This window comes from Panthera pardus, unplaced genomic scaffold (genome assembly GCF_024362965.1).
Source record: "Panthera pardus isolate Hobbes unplaced genomic scaffold, ASM2436296v1 HiC_scaffold_13, whole genome shotgun sequence".
NCBI classification, from domain to species: domain Eukaryota; kingdom Metazoa; phylum Chordata; class Mammalia; order Carnivora; family Felidae; genus Panthera; species Panthera pardus.
The window spans coordinates 154854687-154876433 of record NW_026526688.1 but is presented as its reverse complement, the minus strand read 5'-3'; the positions used below and the strand labels follow the sequence as shown (position 1 = coordinate 154876433).

The window sequence follows — 21747 nt, the reverse complement described above, 5'->3', positions numbered from 1 at the left end:
AGTATGTTCATACACTAGAACATACATTATGTAACTCAACTGCTGAAGGTTTTGAAGATACTGAAAAAGTGTTGCATAATTAAAACTGGAATATACAATGTAAATTGCAAATGCATAAATGAGCCATGCCCTTTTCTCAGCACCTATCATTAAAAATAGAATGAAAGTTTTCCTATTTGAATCCCTCAGAAAATGAGTCATTCTGAATAGATAAATTTTCCATCTAAATGAGAATTTTAAGCACTACAACATTTAAGATACATTTTAATCATTTTGGAATGATCCTTTCTAAAATCTTTACATGACACTTTTTTTTTTTCCTTAGCAAAGTTAACTCAGTTTAACTTTTAACTTTTTCTTGGTCACTCCAGATAATTATGCTTGTAGGTTTTGACCTGTCCTGTATATTTCATATTTAAATTTCTCATTTAAAAATAAATAGGTTCTTTTCTTTACTGTGACATTGTTTACTCATAACTTAAAACGAATATTCATTATAAACAGTTATAATCCTAAATTAAACTCTGGGAATATCACACAGCTCTTCTGACAATAGCTGGGCTCTACATCTATTTATGTAATCATATTATTTGGATTACACTGAAATGCATTTGCCATATTATTTAAAATCATCAAAAACAGAAGGTAGAATAGTGTTGACACAGTAAAAACACTTCACTTGCATCCATTCTCTTCAAATTTTAGAAAACTAGATTTATTTATTTATTTATTTTTAATCACATATTCTTGGAATCCCCCTTTCTACTCCCATTGTATTAGTTCAACGACTGGTTCTCTATTCAGGTGGGAGGTGGGAGGGATCAGTGTATTATAATCACCTCAATACACATCAAGAGTCTGAAACCCCTTCATCCTTCAGAGTTTTACCTGTTGAGAATGGCTGCTATTATGTGTCACTGTTTCTGATGGAAGTGTGTCTCCTTTAAGTATTTGAAGGGTGAAAAGTGAAACTATCCCAGGCTCCCAGCCTCTCTTGCCTATCCTCTTGACAACAACTAATTCAAGTCCCAGTTTCTAGTCTCCAACACTCCTCTCCACCTTACTTTCCACTCTCAGATTGTCCTGTGTTACCACTACCAAATATTTCCTAAACTCAAAACAATAATTTAAATCCTGTAGTTTATTTTCTTGACTCCCTATTGTTCTATGAAAAACCCTATGAAGTCTATCATAAGAAATATGACCTCAACTCATAGTCTATACCAAAAACAATGTGCAGTCATAATGTCATCTAATTTCATATTATAAATGAGAATGCATTCTGTATACTTGATGTTTAAAAAAGAAAAATAATAATTTAAGTTTAAACTTAAAAAATAGATTTTGAATACATTAAAGAGCTTGAGAAGGTAGAATAAATTCCTAATAGTATATATAACGATCAGCATATTCAATCATAGGTAATCTGCTTTACACAAAAGGATGCTAGGTGCCATCTTCATGATGCCATAACTTACTTTACAGACACAGTCATAGTTGATAACATTATATTGCCTTAAGAGAACCACCCAGATCATATTTCTTTTATGTGGTTAAAAGAGTCTTAAACTTGGGACCTAGTTTCATTGACAATACTCACACAAAATGTCATTTTGCTATTTCCTCTACTTATAAGCTTGTTTGTGGGAAAGGGGATCACTTGTTACCCAAACATTAGTCAGGGGATAATTTTGTCCTCACAAAGTAAGCACGTAAGTGGATGAATTATTGCACCATGGTGTCCTTAGTATTTTTTCCACTGTAGGAGCTTGTACAGTGGAACTGTACTTGACTAACATATTCAAAACAGGAAGGAAATTCTGCTTATAATACTTTCTGAAAAGACCAAATCGGTTGGTTTAAACCAATTATTCTAAAAAAGAACACCTGTCTCTTCTTAAATAACGAGTGTGATGTTTTCCTGTGAATTAGGTTTAAAAGATGATGATAATCTGAATAGCCGTGATTCATTTCTGGTTATCTGTTTCTCACAATTTGAAACAAATAAAAACTTCCTGTTATTGAGTTTCCTGGAAAGGAAAGACGAGTGATTGTTCACTATTGCCCGTGGAGATATTCTTAGTGAAGAGGAACTCAAATATACTTGGCAATGATTGACTGCCTCGAAGAATAGAGCAGCAGAGTTATAAGAAGCACTTGCTCATTTGTAAGTCACAGAGCTAAAATGAAGTAAACTGTTAGGTGATGGCTCCTTCAATTTTCTGTCATGTTTGCTTGTGAACTAATGACCATTTTCGGCATAGATCTTAACTGCAAATTATTCTAAGAAAGTCACTTATTGCTGTTGCTTTCACAGTTACTTCCACATAAATAACTTCATATCTCTTAACCTCTTTTCATGCCTAAGCAGCTCAGAAAAATTCCTGAGCAATAAATGCATCTTACGTGAATAATTTTATGTCAGGCCACTGTTGAGAAATTGAAGAGCTATTCATTGGATTTTTCTGTATATCAAATAGGGTCAGTAATAACTAGTTTCTAAAAAATGAAAAGAATCAGTTTGAGCTCACCCTGGATTGAAAAAAGAACAGATCAAGAATGATTAGTGAGTGACTACTGACTAGAATTCTTGAGGTGCATTCCTTCAGTTCATATGTGACCCTGAAGAAATCATTTGAACTCCTCTCCCTTTAACTATGGCTAAAAGGTATATATATTATGCAAACTTTGAAAATAAAATATATAATGAAAATTAGTTACTTGTCCAGTGTACCAACTACTCTCTTCAAAGGAATACTTTTCAGCTATTCCTGGGGTTCCATTGTTTCTTAGAGGTGTACTGAATTCAGAGAGAAACCCAAAGAAACTTACTTTTTGAAAAAGGATTATTATTATTTTTTAATTTCACTCCCCCAAACAGTTATTCTGCAACATTTTGGAAAAGACTGCCATCATCTGATCCTGCTTATGGCTCTTATCTCATAACTCCTAGTAGTTTGTACCCCAAAACAATGGACTGTTGTGTTCCCTGTGCTATTGCGTGCAAATCAATCTTTCCACAGGGTGTTACCTTGATGCTGCTTTCCTCATTCAAGAGGCAAACTCCTCAGGACTTTTTAAGATTGTGATGATCTTACCATTTATCACCCACATTGGAACATTTGAGAAAAAAAAGGGGAGCCAACCAAACAGGAAGTCTGAATGTGGGTGTCAGTAGGATCTTATGGTCACGTTACTTGAAAGCCATCTGGAGCCTTATCTCTTCTGTGATGGTTTCACCCAAAACAGGGATGCTTGTTTCCTATTTTTGTTGCTGTTGTACCTCTTATGGCAATTAACACATTGTAAATTTACTGTCTGGATACATGCCTGTCTCTCCCACTAGAAGGGATCTTTTAGGAAAGGTTCTTATGCCATAATCATTCTGAATCTTCGTCATACTTTCTTCACAGTTTTTTTCCACCCCAAAATATTTAAGGGACTTCCTCCTGTCATCAGTGTCTGTGCCTCATTACCAGAATAATTCTTGGTGGAGATGGGGAGGTGTCTCTCCCTGAATTAAAGATGAAGGGATCACATCAGAAACTGAAGTCTCAGGGTGCCTGGGTGGCTCAGTCACTTAAGCATCCGACTCTTGATTTCTACTCAGGTCATGATCTCATGGTTTGTGAATTCAAGCCCCCCCATCAGGCTCTGAGCTGACAGCACAGAGCCTGTTTGGGATTCTCTCTCTTTCTCCCTCTGTCTCTGCCTCCTACTCCACTCACTCATGTGTGCACCCTCTCTCTCTCTTTCTCTCTCTCTCAAAGTAAGTAAACTTTAAAATAAAGAAAAGAAACTGAAGTCAGCTAAAATCATACCAAATAACATTGGAAATTTTTTATCATTTCTGACTCCCATAGTATGTGATAGTCCATTATGACAAAATTGAACAAACTGTAGGTACACACAATGCAGCACCCACAATACTTTGTATGTGTGTGTGAGTTTATGTGTATATGTGTGTCTGAATGGAGATCTTTTTTTTCAATATATGAAATTTATTGTCAAATTGGTTTCCATACAACACCCAGTGCTCATCCCAAAAGGTGCCCTCCTCAATACCCATCACCCACCCTCCCCTCCCTCCCACCCCCCATCAACCCTCAGTTTGTTCTCAGTTTTTAAGAGTCTCTTATGCTTTGATGGAGATCTTTGATGTAGGACTCCATTAAGTGAAGCTGCATGAAACAAAATGATCCAAACTGTTTTTGCCAAATGATTCCTGGCAAAAATAATATTGTATATTTGCCTCTGCCTTATTTAGCATATTTCTTTAACCAGAGAAGGAACACTGTTGAAAGTTTCTAACGAGTTTAGAATATAAGAGATTTCCGCATTAGCAGTTACAGGTGGCCCAAGAAGAATTACTGCTTCCTTTACTGTTAATGTGAATGCTTAGAATGTCAGTAGCAAGAACATAGCTACAATTATATCAAGTCTTCTGCTTAGCATATTTCCTATATTGGCTTCTTGCGTATTCACAGTAATTCAAAGACAGGGATTAGCAAACTTTTTGTATAAATGCCCAGATAGTTAATATTTTAGATTTTGCAGATTATACCTGGTCTCTAGTGCTGCTGGTACTGTTGGTGGCCCTCTTCCTCCATCGTCCCCTTCTCCTTCTACTTATTTTTCTTCTTCTAACCTTTTAAAAATTGAGAAACAATTTTAGAACACAGATCATGCAAAATCTGGCATGGGCCAAATTTGGCCCGTGGACTATAGTTGGCTGTCCCCTCGTCTATGAAATATCTATCACTATTCCCGTGTTACAGATAGAGACGTGGAACCTCTCAGAGGCTAACCAATCTGCTCGGTGTTCCTCACTTAAAGACAGTGCTTTGATCCTCAGCTAAGAAGATCAACTCCAAATACCATCTCCTAATCACCAACTTAAGAAAACAAAACAAAACAACAACAACAAAAAAAACAACCTGTGCTCAAAGGGATTTGATTAGCTGTGTTGGTATTGTTTGTCTCAGAGGAAACATGTGTGAGATAATGATGATATAAACAAGGATAATGACAGTCGTTCAACATTTAGGTGCTTCTGTAGAAGGCACACTGCTTCGTATATATGTCTTAAAAAAAAAAACAAAAAAAACACCTTACCACAATACTGTGAAACAGGATTATTATTGTTTGATTTTTACGGATGAAGAAACTGACACTAAAAGATGAGTATGACTAAGGCCACTGAGTCTGTAAGTGATGTAACTACATGAAAACATGCAGGCCGTGTGTCTCTAAAGTCCTGTGTTCTTAACCATGACATGACACTGCTTCACCACAGAAGCTTATGTGTTCTAGAATATGTGACTTTGATTCGGGTTCGTGAAACCTACCTCAGCTCAGCCTTGTAAGGTCCAGCCAAGACTAAGCTTCTTAACAATTTAGTAACAATGAGCAAAGGAATAAAACAGAAACAGGCTCTGTGTGTGTGTGTGTGTGTGTGTGTGTGTGTGTGTGTGTGTGTTTGTGTGTGCGTGTGAGAATGTGTGTGTGTAATCTTGAACTTGGTATTGTTACTTTTTAAATATTTTCATTTCTATGATAATTACAGTTTTTATAGATAACTGTAAATGCCCTACTGCCTCTAAATTATGCTAATAGTGCTTCCAAGACTTTGAGTGTAAAGCTAAATTCTAACTTTTTCAAATTCCTTTGATTAAGACTGCAAACATAAAAGTAGGATAAATCTGTCAAAAATGAACAATTTTCACAAAGAGTTCAAATTTTTCAGCTGACAGCATTTTAGCACACAGAGGGGAGTTGTCAAAATTTCACTACAGGCAGTTTCATTCTATAGAATGATATATTTTAGAGTTTATTGAAAAGAATTAGGTGGTAAATTTTGCTCTCATCATCCTAAGAGAATACCCATATCCTTTTATTTCTCCATGTGCCAATCTGGTTTTATTATGCTTGGGTCATTCTTATCTCCCTTTTGTAAGGCTATGCATATAATACTTTTGGGTGGAATTTTCTGAAACCAGGTAACTTGGGGCATATGTTGATCTCATTCAACTAACTGACCATGCTGGCAGCTCCTGCTGGGCTATCTTCTTGAGAGATTTTCCCCCAGGCCACATGGATTGATAAAAAGAAAGGAGAGATTTTGACTTAATTGTGGCGGAAATGAGCGTCTCCCTGTCTCTTTTCTTAAAAACACCAGTTAATTTCACAAATCTTATATATATTCTTGTGAAAACCTCCTCTGGTTCTTCATTATCTTGCCTCATTCTATCATTATACATATAAAGAAATTTGAACACTGTTCCTGTAATAAATATATTTGAATTTTTTTTACTCTTCTCTGAAGTAAGTTGAGGTACATTTAATTTACCTTGACTGGTATCCAAAGGTCTCATTCTAACCTTCCCATAAATTTACCTTCTCTAAGTTTTACTTACTTGGAAGCTGACAGGAAAAATGCCTGATGGGCATCATTTGAGAGTAACACATGATGAGTAGCTTTTACTTTGAGATCTGTTTCATCATACTCCTCACTGGTAGCATTTATTCAGTCCAATCCAGGCTGCTACTTTTCATATTTTGGACCCTTCCTTGGGAGGGGAGGTGGCTATAGAGGAGGTGTTAACCATTTTGTTGCTCTCCATTTATGAACCTTGTTTCAGGTACCTTTAACATGCTTTACCATTCTTCTTTTTGAGTTAGTGTTACTTGATGTTTTCTGATCTATCAGCAGGGAGGACAGGAAAATTTAACATTTTATGTTTTTCTTAGCATGCTGGGTTAGTCTTTGAAGCAGAACTTTAAAAACATAAGCACAGCAGGCCAGTTTCCTGGCTCTGTACTCTGGAGAACAAACCTCTTTGTTGTAAATACCCTGGTCTATACTTTTCCTCTTGCCACTTGCTTCTGTGGCTCTAGAAGCAAATTTTCACCTGCTAGTTTTCCTTTGAAGTAATTTTAATATCACTTTTCAGGCACCATAGCCTTTTCTCCTGAAAAGAGAAATTCAGTCTTTCCTTTAATGGCATCAACTATTTTCAGTTCCATTACGTACAGATAAATAATAGAAATATGGTGTCACTTTATCCAGGCTTTTCACAGTTTTTCATAATGATGTAATTGCCATTTACATAATAATTATTTTACCAGGGAAAATAAGATCAATAAAAATACATCAGTAGATGTTTGGTAGAATAGATATTAACTCTTCTTTAGATGTTTGGTAAAAGACTATTTTTTAAATCTACTTTACATAAATACACTAAATTAAAGTCTATATTTGGGGAATTAGTATGTGTGTCCTTTGGTAAAGACCTTTTCAGAAACCCCATGAATGTTTTCTGTGAGAAATGAGCAGGCTGAGAAAGTTAATGGAGTTATCAAATTTGTAACATTTCTCAAGTAAGCAAAATTAGTTGCACTGTGAATTTGTCTCCAGTTTTGAAAGAAATTTTCCTGGAGCTTTACCCTTTGCCTTATTTATGATTAGAAGTATAACAAAGTTAATAGTTGTCTTAATTTCTTTTAGGTCATTAATATGAAGTTTCTCCAGAAATGAATTGAGTTCTTACAGTGTCTGAAACATTCAAGTGGGTCCTAGGATGACAGAGAAGGCATGGAAACTGTAGTTCCTATGCTTCCAACCCTCATAGAGTTTTATATCTGAATTGTCCTCTGTAAAGTCTTCACTAAATGTGTACATTTAGGAGCTCCTAGGTGGCTCAGTCAGTTAAGCATTGACTCTTTATTTTGGCTCAGATCATGTTCTTACGGTTCATGGGCTTAAGCCCCATGTCAGTCCCTGTGCTGGCAGTGTGGAGCCTGCGTGGGATTCTCTCTCTCTCAGTCTCTCTCTCTCTCTCTCTGTCTCCTTTCTCCCCCCCCCCACTCACGCTCTCTCTCACTCTCAAAATAAATAAGATTAAAATAATAAAAGTTTTAAAAGATGTGTACATTTAGATTGCTATTCCAATTAAGACTGATTAGAAAAGGGAAAGGCTGTTCCCTTTTTGTTGCTTATAAAATTATAGCAAATGTTAAAATAGGTTTAAGAAATCCTAGAATAATTTGAAAGTAGCCTAGATGTTTGTGCACATATATGTGAACATAAATATAATTATAAATGTAGACACATACATTCCATTTACAGTTGTTCATGTGGTACACAATTTCTGGAGAGCACACATTTTTAACCATCATAATAGATAAAATAAGTATAAAGCTTATTTTACTCTTTTTGTTTTTTTGGAATTTGATACCTAGGCTGCATATTAAAAAAAGTTAAATAATTGGTATCTTCTTTTGACATTGTTTTGATAGGTGAATTGAATTATAAGTAAAAATATAGATTCAAGAAATTCATGGACTATGCCCTTTATGTAGTATTTAACCATAGGTAAAATATCAAAAAACCACCTCATCTTTTTTTTTCTCTCTCTCTTCAAAAGCACTTTGTATTATGGCCAATCATATTCCCAAATATTAAGAGAATTAGGAGAGTTAACATAACAAATAACTTTAGTCTTACAGAGTTCTAGCATCCTTCTTGTGATCATTCCTCTGCCACCCATTTATTTGCAATCATTAAGTTATTACATTGACTTCTGAAATGTTCTACTTCTGATTAAAAGAATATCATGAAATCTGTGCCATTGGTGACATTTTAGATCATGGTGCATTCTTAAAATGCAATGTAGGGATCGATATACATTAAAAAAAATTATGGTTAAACAATTGAAGCTCTAAACTACCTTTTAGAACAGGCTTAACAAAATGCAGAATATCAGTGTGCTTTAATAGGCAACAATTCAAATATATATATATATATATATATATATATATGTATATACATATACATATATTTATATATATATATATATATATATGATCATGTGAGCATATGTGTGTATGTGCAGGTATGTGTTATAAAGATATTGAATAACTCCACAAAGATATACAAAATACTGGAAAGAGATATTGCCTGTGGGAAGTCAGCAGGTGGGTTAGATGCTATCATTTTGTCCCAGTTGAATATGTATCATGTACATATAATATCTATTCAAATAACTAGTACATTGAATAACAGGAGTTTTTAGAATTAAAATAAATGCCAGTTCTTAAGTTGTATATTGGAACAAATCACCACATACTTTGAAGCTTTAACAATGTAAATTTATCATCTTATATTTTTCTAGAACAAAAGTTCAATACGAGTCTCACCAGGCTAAAATCAGTTCTCTCTGTAGACTCTGGGAAGGATCCTTGTCTGTTTAAGGTTCTAGAAATAACCATCATTCTTTGGTTCTGGTCCACATCCTCTGTCTTCTAAGCCATCAATGACTTGCCTTGTCTCTCTTGCAATATATCCCTCTTATTCCTCTGCCTCCCTTTTCCACTTTCAAGCATTCACATCGTTAGATAGGATAATCTCCCATTTCAACCTTAATCATGTCTGCAAAATCATTATGACACTTAAGATAACACAGACACAGATTCTGAGGATTAAGAAGTGGGCATCTTTAGGGGGACCATTATTCTACCCAACATAAGCTATAAGCAAAGTATCTGAAGTGACTGTAATTCAGACACTCAGAATTAAATCAGAGTTGCTCTGGCAGTGAAGGAGGCTTAGGAACAGCCTTTTTTATGTCCTTTGTTAATTAACCAACTGGAATTATTGATCCCTAAGTTCTTGCTAACATCACAGTTCTCCTGATTAGGTTTGCCTACGTTACTCAAAATCTTTTCTAATCTAGTTTATCATAGCTGCCCACCCTGAACACACATACCCTCAGTTCTATACATCTGAATATTAACCTCTTGGATAGTAAAACATTTTCTTCTTACTTTACCATGTGCAAACATGAACTCAGTACAATGATGATAAAAAAAAAAACAGCAAAGATGTAAGTGTGGGTATAATTTGGAGAGGAGGGGATTGAAGTCCACTTGAAGTCTTTTTTTTCCAGTTTTTGGAAATCAGAATGATTCAAAGAGATCTGTATTACTGAACCCTAGCCCTGTTGAAGGCATCCATTTAAAAGAAAAAAAAAAGAGCCAGGAGAGGGCTAATATACCTACATTCCTGTTGAGAATTTAATGTTTTGCTCATCGTCTAAGAAAAGTAAGTTTATAATCCTGATTATTCTGTGATTTAGTCTTTTAGTAATATCAACACTTAAATTTAGGTAGTCTAGAAATAGAGAACTAAAAATTTCTAATGTTTCATAAATTATAGTATATTTGTCTTCTCTCTCCACCCCCGTTGGTATATTTATAGGATGTGAAGGCAGTGAGTTATAGAGTAAGAACATGGTCTCTGGATTTGAAACCTGATTCCCACACACACTATTGTGTAACCTTTGAAAATACACTTAACCTTACTGAGCTTTAGATTTCACGTTTTTAAAATAGGAAACAATATTTGGCTCGCCGGGTGCTTCTAGTATTAGGCTCTTAGAAAATAACCATTTTTATTAACACGATCTTCAGTTTTAATATATTCATTCCCATTTATTTTTGGAGGATTATAAAAAACTAGAAATTCAGGGAAGATAAATGCCCCAATTTTTTTGGTTTATTGTTGTAATGCTTGCGACAATAGGTTTTTGAGGTTTCATGGAATAATTTTTGAAGTGGTGCTTCCAGAATTCGATGTTTGTCATTTAACTACCAAATCTATTTTTCATGCTTGTGAAAGAGAGAAATATATGTGTGTGGTTTTGTCAAATACATTTCCCTTTATATTTGTGAGCTCCTGAAATTCATCATTAATATAAAGCATTCCTCAGGCCAACACAATTTCAACACTAGGACCAATGAGATATTTTGCAGGCCAGCAGAATTCGTTTCTTTCAGATTGTTGATTTCTTCCAGACAGTTGCTTTCCTGAATTTGACATTAAATTGATTTTTCATAATATAACTTCTTAATTTAGGTATCATAATGATCTTATGGTTGTTTCTAAAAAGGCCTTATGTTTATAGATACATACTCAAATAATGTACAAGTGAAATTATATGATGTTTGGGATTTGCTTCAAAACATTCTGGAATGAGGAAGGGGGCATTGAGGGACAGAGAGGAAATCACATAGGCCCTGAATTGACCATTGTTAAAACTGGGTAATAGGGATGTATTATTTATTCTTTTTGGGGGGGGTACATTTCTGAAAATGTTTATTATTTTAAAATCATCTTTTTTTTTTTGCCTGCTTCCACCTGTTTTTCCCTGTCCCCTATCCCTCTAAGTCACATGATCTGTAAGCATCCACGCATAATGTTCCTTCTCCTTCTTCAACACCTGACATTGTGTCCTCCAGGTACTGTTTTCTCTTACTTCAGTTACCTCAGTTAGATGCTGTTGTCCTGCCCTTCTCTCGGATCTCTATCAAAGTATGTATCATGCTTCACTATTGTTGTTTAATCCACATCTAAACCTAAATTTCTTTCGTGGAGGGGTATTATCTTGCTTATATGGTATGGTTAAGATTGGCCACTAAAGGAAGTGAGTCCTGAAAAATCATTTGCTGAATGAAATGCACACATGTACACACAAACAAGAAAGTTACTTTTGCTTCAGATTAGTCCATCTGTTTTCTGTATGCAAGTAATATCCACTGGGGAGAAGGCCATCAGTGACCTTTGCGCCTCCATCAATGACTTTATATCTTCAATAAGTCAAGCATGTTGTGATTTCTTTGCTACCTCATATTTTACTAAACTCACTGAGAATAAGTATGAATAATAAGATAAAGGGGGAAAAGGAAGTCAGTATAAAAAGATACGTATCAAATTGGCGACTTTACAGCTCTTTTCTTTGATGATTACTTTTGATTGGTGTTTACGTCTTTACCTTAAAGCTGACTTTATAAATGCCAGATGGTTACAGTCAGACTGGGATTTGAAGACAAAAAAAAGCAAGCTGTTATAATGCTAGGCACACCCAATTTTCCATCAGCACAAACAACATATTGACCTCTGATATTTTTTATCAGTAGCTGAGATTATTTTCAACAAGAAACTAAACTTTTTTTTTTTTTTTACCATTGAGAAGGAGACTTAGCTACTTTCAGAGTGTTTGAAAAACTTAGAAAAAGTCCATATGCCATTCTTAACTGTAGTTTAGTAAGTAGATTCCCACATTCCGCATGAAATCATTATTATCGTAGGACAGAGAGATTCAGAGATGTAACCTGCTCTCATCCTAAAGAAGGTTGTAAAAGGAAAATGATAATATTATTTAAAACTTCAAGAGCAAAAAATGTGAGATCTATTTTATTGTTTTTTAAGGAGGGGGAATGTCATGCCTCTAGAGGAAATAATCAAGTTTAGCAGTTGAAAATTTAAAGCAAACAAACAAAAGGCATGAAATCTGCCTAGAGGGCCATATACTACTAAACTTGTTTACACTACTGTATAGAAAATGAGAAAAATTTGAATTGAAAGATGATGTAACTAGAGAAACCAATGGGGACTTTATGGTGGGAAGTGTGTTTTTGCTTTAGGAAAAAAGTTGTGTTCATTTCCAAATTATACCCATATTTTATTTATGTCTTCTTTTCTTCTTCGGTCATTGGTGATAGTATTAATATGTTTATCAATATGTGTACAATTTGAAATACAAAAGCATGGGGAAAAAGCATCTGATACAGTACATTGTGTTATTTTATTCTTCATTATTAATATTAGATTTGGGCCCTTATCTGTACTTTTATCTTTTAACAGTTTCCTATCAGAGTCAGATATTGTCACTTTTCTCTTGAACTCTTCAAATGCTATTCATGGAAATCACATTAGGCCTTCCTCGATCATCTGTTTAAAATTGCAGCTTGCCTCTGCTGCTCTAGATCCCCTTTAGTGTGTTCTGTTTCCATTGCCCCATCTTGTACATAAAGTATCATTGATGTATTATTGATTGTATTAATTGCTTACTGTCTCCCCTTACATAAGACTGTGCATTAGCCTTTAATTTGTTGTATAACGTATGCCAAGTATCTAGAAAGGCATTTGTCATGTATCAGGTACTCAACTAATATTGGCTGATAAATTAATTAATTATATAATGAATTTGTAATAATAATAATAATAGCTAGAAATTTTAAGTACTTACTATGTACCAAGCACTGTTCTAATTACTACATATGCATAAGTTCATTTAACCTTCAAAACACCCCTATAAGTAAGTGCTATTATAATCCCCATTATACACATGAGGAAACTGAAGCACATAGAAGTTAAACAACTTGATAGTTCCTGGCTGATTAGTTATATGGCTAATGGTTAAATGGTTAAAAAGTGGCAGAGTCCAGATACCAACATAGGTAGTTCTGTGCCCAGGACATGATCTTATTTTTATACTAAACAGCCTTTGGTTTTTAGATATAGCCTTACAGGAGAAAAATGTATGTAGTTTCATAATAAATAAATAATTAATGTCTTAACACATCTGAAAGATTATGCCCCACATGCCTTGAAAATAATGGCTTACTAAATAAAGCTTCAGAGTTAAAAGACAGTGAGGGTATGTTTATTTTTTTCTGCAGGCTAGCTGTAAAGCATCCCTTTCTTACCATCCTCTTGACAACTACCACCTTGATTTGACTTTTGAAAGTCACCAACTTCTCAAGGTGTCAGTTTCCTCATTCTAAAATGTGGGTTGGGGCTATAAGCTATCAAATATCTTTCTCCCTCAAAATTCTGTGGTTCTAAAAATGTATTTCTGTGCTCTGATGTACAAGTAAAGTATTGACAGTAGAAAAAAAAAAGCTTTTCTCTTCTACCTAATGCTAGTCAAGCCTTTCCTATATTTGAAATTGGTAGAAATTGAACAGGATTCCTCAATAAAATAGAAATTAGATGAAAGCTGAAAAAGACATGGAAAATAAAACATTAATGGCTTTTCCAGAATCCATAAGCTACCCAACAATTTCCCTATTGCCATTGTTTTCCTTGACTCTTTAGCAATAAATCATGAAGCTTTTTTTTCTCTCTCCCTTTTAATTCTTTTATGAAACCTATCATTCAGTATTGTTTATTCCTTTGGTAAATACTTTGTAGGAACTTACGGTAAAATGACAGGTGAATAGCAACACCAGGAAACTCCTCTAAATTGCATTAATCCTATAATATAAATGTGTGAAATTTAAATCCCATGGCACAAAATAATTAAGTAAAAGGGTATATAGATAAATCTTAACCTGGGAATATATTTCATATAAGAAACAAAGATCACAGAAAATAACTAAGCTTGGTTATCAGTGTATCTACCTTGAAGGAACTAGAAGATCAAAGTCAATAACTAATAAATCCAACAATAGCCATCAAAAAAGTTCAATGAAAGTTATTAAGAAAATTTCAAAATTTCGTTTAAGTGGGGAAAATAGAATGATTAAACAATGAAATATTATTATAACCAAAGTACAAACATTTTCAAAAATTATCTTATTCCAACTTATTTAAAGACAATTCAAACAATGGAGATCAATTTGGAGATCAAAAATGGAGATCCATTTAAAAGAAAGTGAAGACAAAATATTTTAAAAGTTTATCCTCCAAATTAAAGAATTAGTGCAATTCTAATCAAAATCTCAATATGATTCTTTGAGTTTAAAATCCAAAAAAATAAAATAAAATAAAATTCAGGAGAAAAAAAGTAAACAAATCTATATCTTTTTAATTTGGAAAAGTAAGGGAAAAATTGGAGCAGTGGTTTCACACTTGGATATATAAAGCTTCTGTTACAAGAACAAGACAAGTCTAGTGTAAGACAGTAGAGCATGGTAAAGAAAGTGATAAATGAGAAGGCAGGTATATTCCCTGTCTAAAATATTTTAGTCAGATCTTTAAAACCAGTATGCATTTGCCTTGCTTTTTATCTTCCTATGCTCTTTTGAATTGATCACATTTTTATTTTATTTTATTATTACTATTTTTTTTAATTTATATCCAAGTTAGCATATAGTGCAATAATGATTTCAGGAGTAGATTCCAGTGATTCATCCCCCATATACAACACCCAGTGCTCATCCCAACAAGTGTCTTCCTTAATGCCCCATTGCCCATTTAGCCCATCCCCCATCCGCAACCCCTCCAACAACCCTCAATTTGTTCTCTATACTGAAGAGCCTTTTATGTTTTGTCCCCTCCCTGTTTTTATATTATTTTTGCTTCCCTTCCATTATGTTCATCTGTTTTGTATCCTAAATTCCACATATTAGTGAAGTCATATGATATTTGTCTTTCTCTGACTGACTAATTTTGCTTAGCATAATACCTTCTAGTTCCATCCATGTAGTTGCAAATGGCACGATTTCATTCTTTTTTGATCGCCGAGTAATACTCCATTGTGTGTGTGTGTGTGTGTGTGTGTGTGTGTGTGTGTGTCTTTATCCATTCATCTGTCAATGGATGTTTAGGCTCTTTGCATACTTTGGCTATTGTTGATAGTGCTGCTATAAACATTGGGGTGCATGTGCCCCTTCAAAACAGCACACCTGTATCCCTTGGATAAATACCTAGTAGTTCAATTTCTGGGTCATAGGGTAGTTCTATTTTTAAGTTTTTGAGGAACCTCCACACTTTTTAGCAGAGTGGCTGCACCAGTTTGCATTCCCACCAGCAGTGCAAAAGTGATCCTCTTTCTCTGCATCCTCACCAACATCTGTTGTTGCCTGAGTTGGTAATGTTAGCCATTCTGACAGGGGGGAGGTGGTATCTCACTGTGGTTTTGATTTGTATTTCCCTGATGATGAGTGATGTTGAGCATTTTTTCGTGTGCAGTTGGCCATCTGGATGTCTTCTTCGGCAAAGCGTCTATTCATGTCTTTTGCCCATTTCTTCGCTGGATTATTTGTTTTTTGGGTGTTGAGTTTGAGAAGTTCTTTATAGATTTTGGTTACTAACCCTTTATCTGATGTCATTTGCAAATATCTTCTCCCATTCATTTAGTTGCCTTTTAGTTTTGCTGATTGTTTCCTTCACCTTGCAGAAGCTTTTTATTTGATGAGGTCCCAATAGTTCGTTTTTTCCTTTTGTTTCCCTTGCCTCTGGAGACATGTTGAGTAAGAAGTTGCTGCGACTGATGTCAAAGAGGTTTTTGCCTGCTTTCTCCTCTAGGATTTTGATGACTCCCTGTCTTATGTTTAGGCTCTTCATCCGTTTTCAGTTTATTTTTGTGAATAGTGTAAGTAAGGGGTCCAGGTTCAATCTTTTGTATATCACTGTCCAGTTTTCCCAACACCATTTGCTGAAGAGACTGTCTTTATTCCATTGGATATTCTTTCCTGCTTTGTCAAAGATTAGTTGGCCATACATTTTGGGTCCATTTCTGAGTTCTCTATTCTGTTCCATTGATCTAAGTATCTGTTTTTGTGCCAGTATCATATTGTCTTAATGATTACAGCTTTGTAATACATCCTGAAGTCTGGAATTGTGATGCCTCCAGCTTTGGTTTTCTTTTTCAGGATTGCTTTGACTATTTGGGTTTTTTTCCGGTTCCATAAAAATTTTATCATTGTTTGTTCTAGCTCTTTGAAGAATGCTGGTGTTATTTTGATATGTAGATTGCTTTGGGTAGTATTGACATTTTAACAAAATTTCTTCTTCCAATCCATGAACATGGAGTATTTTTTTCACTCTTTATATCTTTTTCAGTTTCTTTCATAAGCTTTCTATAGTTTTCAGTGTATAGATTTTTCACCTCTTTGGTTAGATTTATTCCTAGGTATTTTATGCTTTTTGGTATAATTGTAAATGAGATCGATTCCTTGATTTCTCTTTCTGCTGCTTCATTATTGGTGTATAGAAATGCAGCCGATTTCTGTGCTTTGATTTTATGTCCTACAACTTAGTTGAATTCATGGAACAGTTCTAGCAGTTTTTTGGGTTTTTTTGCTTTTTTTTTTTTTTTGGTGGAATCTTTTGGGCTTTCCATGTAGAGTATCATGTTGTCTGCAAGGAGTGAAAGTTTGACTTCCTCCTTGCTGATTTGGATGCCTTTTATTTCATTTTGTTGGCTAATTGCTGAGGCTAGGACTTCCGATACCATGTTGGATAACAGTAGTGAAAGTGGACATCCCTGTTGTGTTCCCGACCTTAGGGGAAAATCTCTCAGTTTTTCCCCATTGAGGATGATATTAGCGGTAGGTCTTTCATGTAAGGCTTTTATGATCCTTTTATCTCTACTTTCTTGAGTTTGTTTTTGTTTTTTTTTTTTATCAATAAAGGATGCTGTATTTTTCAAATGCTTTCTCTGCATCTATTGAGAGGATCATGTGGTTCTTGTGCTTTATTTTATTAATGTGATGTATCATGTTGATTGATTTGCAGATATTTAACCAGTCCTGCATTCCAGGTATAAATCCCACTTGATCATGGTGAATAATTATTTTGTGTATTGTTGGATCCAGTTGGCTAGCTGAGAATTTTTGCATCAGTGTTCATCAGGGAAATTGGTCTGCAGTTTTCCTTTTTAGTGGGGTCCTTGTCTGGTTTTGGAATCAAGGTAATGCTGGCCTCATAAAATGAGCTTGGAAGTTTTCCTTCTATTTCTATTTTTTTGGAACAGCTTCAAAAGAATAGGTGTTAACTCTTCTTTAAATGTTTGATAGCATTCCTCTGGAAAGCTGTCCAGCTCTGGACTCTTGTTTTTTAGGAGATTTTTGGTTTTCACATTTTTGGTTGAATATTCTTTGCCATAATGTCTAGGAGGAAGATACATGGAAGTTAGTTATTGTTTTAACCACAGTTTATTATTATTATTGTTATTATTATTATTATTATTATTATTATTATTATTTTACAGTAATTTTTAATGAGGGGATAGATCTTTGATAGTCATTGGGTTGTTTGTTTTTTACAAACTGTAACTCCTCATGTTGTGCAATGCTGTCCCTGATGAGAAGTAATTACCTCCCTGAGAGTCATTACCTTAGTTAAGCACAGATTAGAATAGGTTTTATAACTTTTTATGTATATTTGTGGAGACAAATGCATGAGTATCATTGATCTAAAGTGAAGCAGAAATCTTTCTTTCAGTATTTGGTTTATGTAGTTAATCAACAGCAACCTCCAAAATTTCTGGATTTTATTCTATGGATCAGAAATCTCAATCACCAAACTGAAGTCTATTGCTGCCTTTCTGCCATTCCTCTAAGGCTGAGAGCCCCTGTCAATTCCTGCCACTGTGGCTCTTCCCGCCACAACTCAGCCACAGTTTGCTAGAGTTCTCATTGGAGAGAGAATGGAAATTACAGCAAACCAAGTTCAGGACTTGACTGTCAATATCCTCATCCCACTCTGCTGCCTCTTTGATATTCCAACCCCCTTAGGGATATACACAGTGAGATCTCGTGCTACCTGAAGTATCCCTGTTGAGCACTCTTGAAGTTACATGCTTATCCCAAGAACAGAGGCAAATGTGACATTTAAAGGGACTTTTTACTTCAAACTGAATGTAGGGGTGACAGTTGCACAAGCAGTTACTTGTCAGAGTTTAATCACTAAAATCTATAGACTTTTTCCCCAGGTTTAGTATACTGAGACCTTCTTTGAGAAAAATATTCTGATTTACTTGAAAACACTTCAGATTTAGAGTCAAAATACTACTGGCCTTGCAATTTACTAGCTGTGTGTGCTTGAGCAAGTTACTCCATTTCCTCTGTTTGTTCCTTTGATTTTAAAATATGAATATATTGACATAATACCTACCTTTAATTCCCATAGTGACATGGTTGCATAAATGGAGATGATGTCTGTGTGAATGCATGATACTTATTATACGTGGTGAAAGTCATGTTCCTTGCTTAGACATGAAATCAATATTATTTTATATGCTGAGATTATCTTGAATCAACATAATGTAAAAGATGCTTATTTTTATTTACATGATCAATAAAGTTTCAAACCAGTTCATTTGTAATGACACAGGACCTTAAAAATAAAAAGTGATTTTGCAATCAAGTGTGCAAATAAGGTAAACATTAGGCATTTTTATAATTAAGATAATGTGAAGTTTTTAATAAGCTGTATTACACATGGACTGCTAACAGTGCACAGTCACTGTCTTACTTCTTTTATAACAGTGCCTTTAGTGTTCCACTGAAACATGGCCAATGAATGTACAATATTCTTAGTTACTATTATGAGGGGCTCTGTATATTACGTCTCCACTGTGTCTGCCGTTAGCTAGAAAAATGCTGGGAGGAACAGCAGCTTCTATCAACAGGGAGCCATATTAATTATTTGAAATGTGCCTCATAAGAGGAATCAGCAGAGTTTATTACAAGTCGAATATTACTTGAAACGGGAAGGTTACTCTAACTGTTATCATAATCTATGTATCATTAACTTTCCTTGTTTAGGAAAAGAGATTAACAACCCTGTAAATGGCTATAGTAAATGTGTAAAATATAACTGCATATTCCCATTGTAGAAGGAAAGTGGTGGGTCTTCCACTCATACCCAAACCTTTTTTAGAAATAGCTTTAAAAAGTAGCTTTAGCAATTGGACTGACTCTGTGATCGTGCTTTCTTACCTCATGATTCTAATTGCTTACAGAATCATCAGTATGCAACGAGTAGCTACTTTGAACATTAGAAAAATTTTTAGTTTTTAAGCTAGCAATTTTTTCAATCAGCATCTTGGCCTTCAAATCAACACCTTAACTCGTAAGACAGAAAGCATATTACAAATATGTTTGTGAGCTGACAGAATGTTTTACAAGGAATAGAAAATGAATTCATCTGCCTACTTTTTTTTAAACATTTATTTATTACTTTTGAGAGACAGAAAGAGACAGAGCACAAGGAGAGGTGGGGCAGAGAGAGAGGAAGATACAGCAGTAGGCTCCAGGGTCTGAGCTGTCAACAACAGAGCTGGACATGGGGCTCAAACCCACAAAATGTGAGATCATGACCTGAGCTGAAGTTGGACGCTCAACCGACTGAATAACCCAGGTGCCACAATCTGCCTACTTTTTATATCATGGCTAATTATTGTTTTTTCCAAAAAATACACTTAGCACGAAGGGGTACTTTTCTTCAAATAACAGAAGTAAATTATAAAAAAATAAAATACAAATTAACTAGTTATAAAGTTATGTAAGTAAGTGCTATCGGAGTGTTATTTGACATTGATGCCAGTCTGAAGACTGTATATTACTGGTCTGCAATGAAATAAGTGCGTAAATTGAGAATAAGTCTTTAGAAACAGGGCAAATTGACAGATTACGTATTGTCTGTTTAATAACAATAAAAAATGTGGACTTGTTTTTTCATGTCTTTTTTCCTTCCATTTTATTATTTTTTTGTAAATCATTTATATTGTATTTTTAAAAGTGTCATTCCACAATGAGTCTGTAATCCAATAATAAGAAACAAATGGTAGTTAAGAAGGACTGATATGGGGCGCCTGGGTGGCTCAGTCGGTTGGGCGGCCGACTTCAGCTCAGGTCATGATCTCGCGGTCCGTGAGTTGGAGCCCCGCGTCGGGCTCTGTGCTGACCACTCAGAGCCTGGAGCCTGTTTCGGATTCTGTGTTTCCCTCTCTCTCTGACCCTACCCCGTTCATGCTTTGTCTCTCTCTGTCTCAAAAATAAGTAAACATTTAAAAAAAAAAAAAAAAAAAAAGGACTGATGTGATTGGTTGGTGTTTGGATGATGCATAATGCTCCTGTGTTTGAATAGATCTGTCGACACAGTTTGATGACAGTTATTTCAGTGTGAAGAAAGATAATGTGATATCACACAAATCAAATATATATATGTATAAAGGCATAACTTCAATGTCTTCTTAATATTTATTTTTGGGTCAACAGGGCAGGCACATCATGGGCAGGTGTCATACATCTCTCCTCCAATTCACCTGGACTCTGAGCTAGAAAGACCCCCTGTGAGAGGTGAGTTGTTTATTATTATTATTATTACTATTACTATGGTTATTATTATTTAAAGAAAAAGAAACTATTTGTTATTTTGATGGAGACAATTAAATTATAGATAGTTATAAATATGTATTTTGCAATACAGTACCTGTTTAAAAAGCAGGGGTGGGGGGTGGGGATTGTGTATAAAGAATTTGAGAACAGAAAGAGCAAATCTTATTCATAAACTAAAATATGAAATACCGTTCTGAGAAATATTCATAAAACAAAATAAGAAATAGAGCTATATTGTGATTCAACTAATGGAGGACTAGTTGAAAACTAACCTAGATTCAGAGATCACCAGATAACCATTACTTTTTTTTTTCACTAAAAGTTTCTTCTACTTATTTTAAAAGAAATTAAGATGCCTTAAACTAAGTCATATTGACATTTATTTCCTTGCAACATGATATTTTATATTTTATTATGTTTTAAAAAATCATTATGGCATTAATATCATCATTTAGTTTTTAAAATATATGTTAAAATTACGTTTTTTAAATTGATACCATCAGTTTAAAGATTTTTAAAAATGACCAGCCATACAAAATAAAAATTAAAAGTAACATTTGTTTTCCCATATCTAAATACAGAATTTTTATACCTTTAAATAAATATTATTAATTATTTTCAAAATGTATTATAATGTTCAAAGTTGATGAAATTGATATAGACTTTTTTTTTTTATAAATACCAAATATTCTAAGGTTAATTTGTTTTTTCAGATTTAAGTGATTCAGGATATTTTCTTATACCTTCAACAGTATCAATCACTTGATACAATAAAAGTCATTAGGTCTGCCTTTTATGAGCAAGTTTTCTATACATGTTTTTTCCTCTGCCAGG

At 34.4% G+C, this 21747-nt stretch overlaps 1 protein-coding gene across 33 annotated transcripts in view; it reads left to right on the top strand.

Moving 5' to 3' along the window:
* ADGRL3 (adhesion G protein-coupled receptor L3) overlaps window positions 1-21747 on the top strand; it is an 813483-nt gene that overhangs the window by 560010 nt on the left and 231726 nt on the right. For all 33 annotated transcript variants that reach the window (XM_053901514.1, XM_053901520.1, XM_053901521.1 and 30 more), the window contains one exon: window positions 20794-20874. In XM_053901514.1, coding sequence (XP_053757489.1) covers window positions 20794-20874 — 81 coding nt within the window. The remainder of the gene's footprint in view (window positions 1-20793; window positions 20875-21747) is intronic.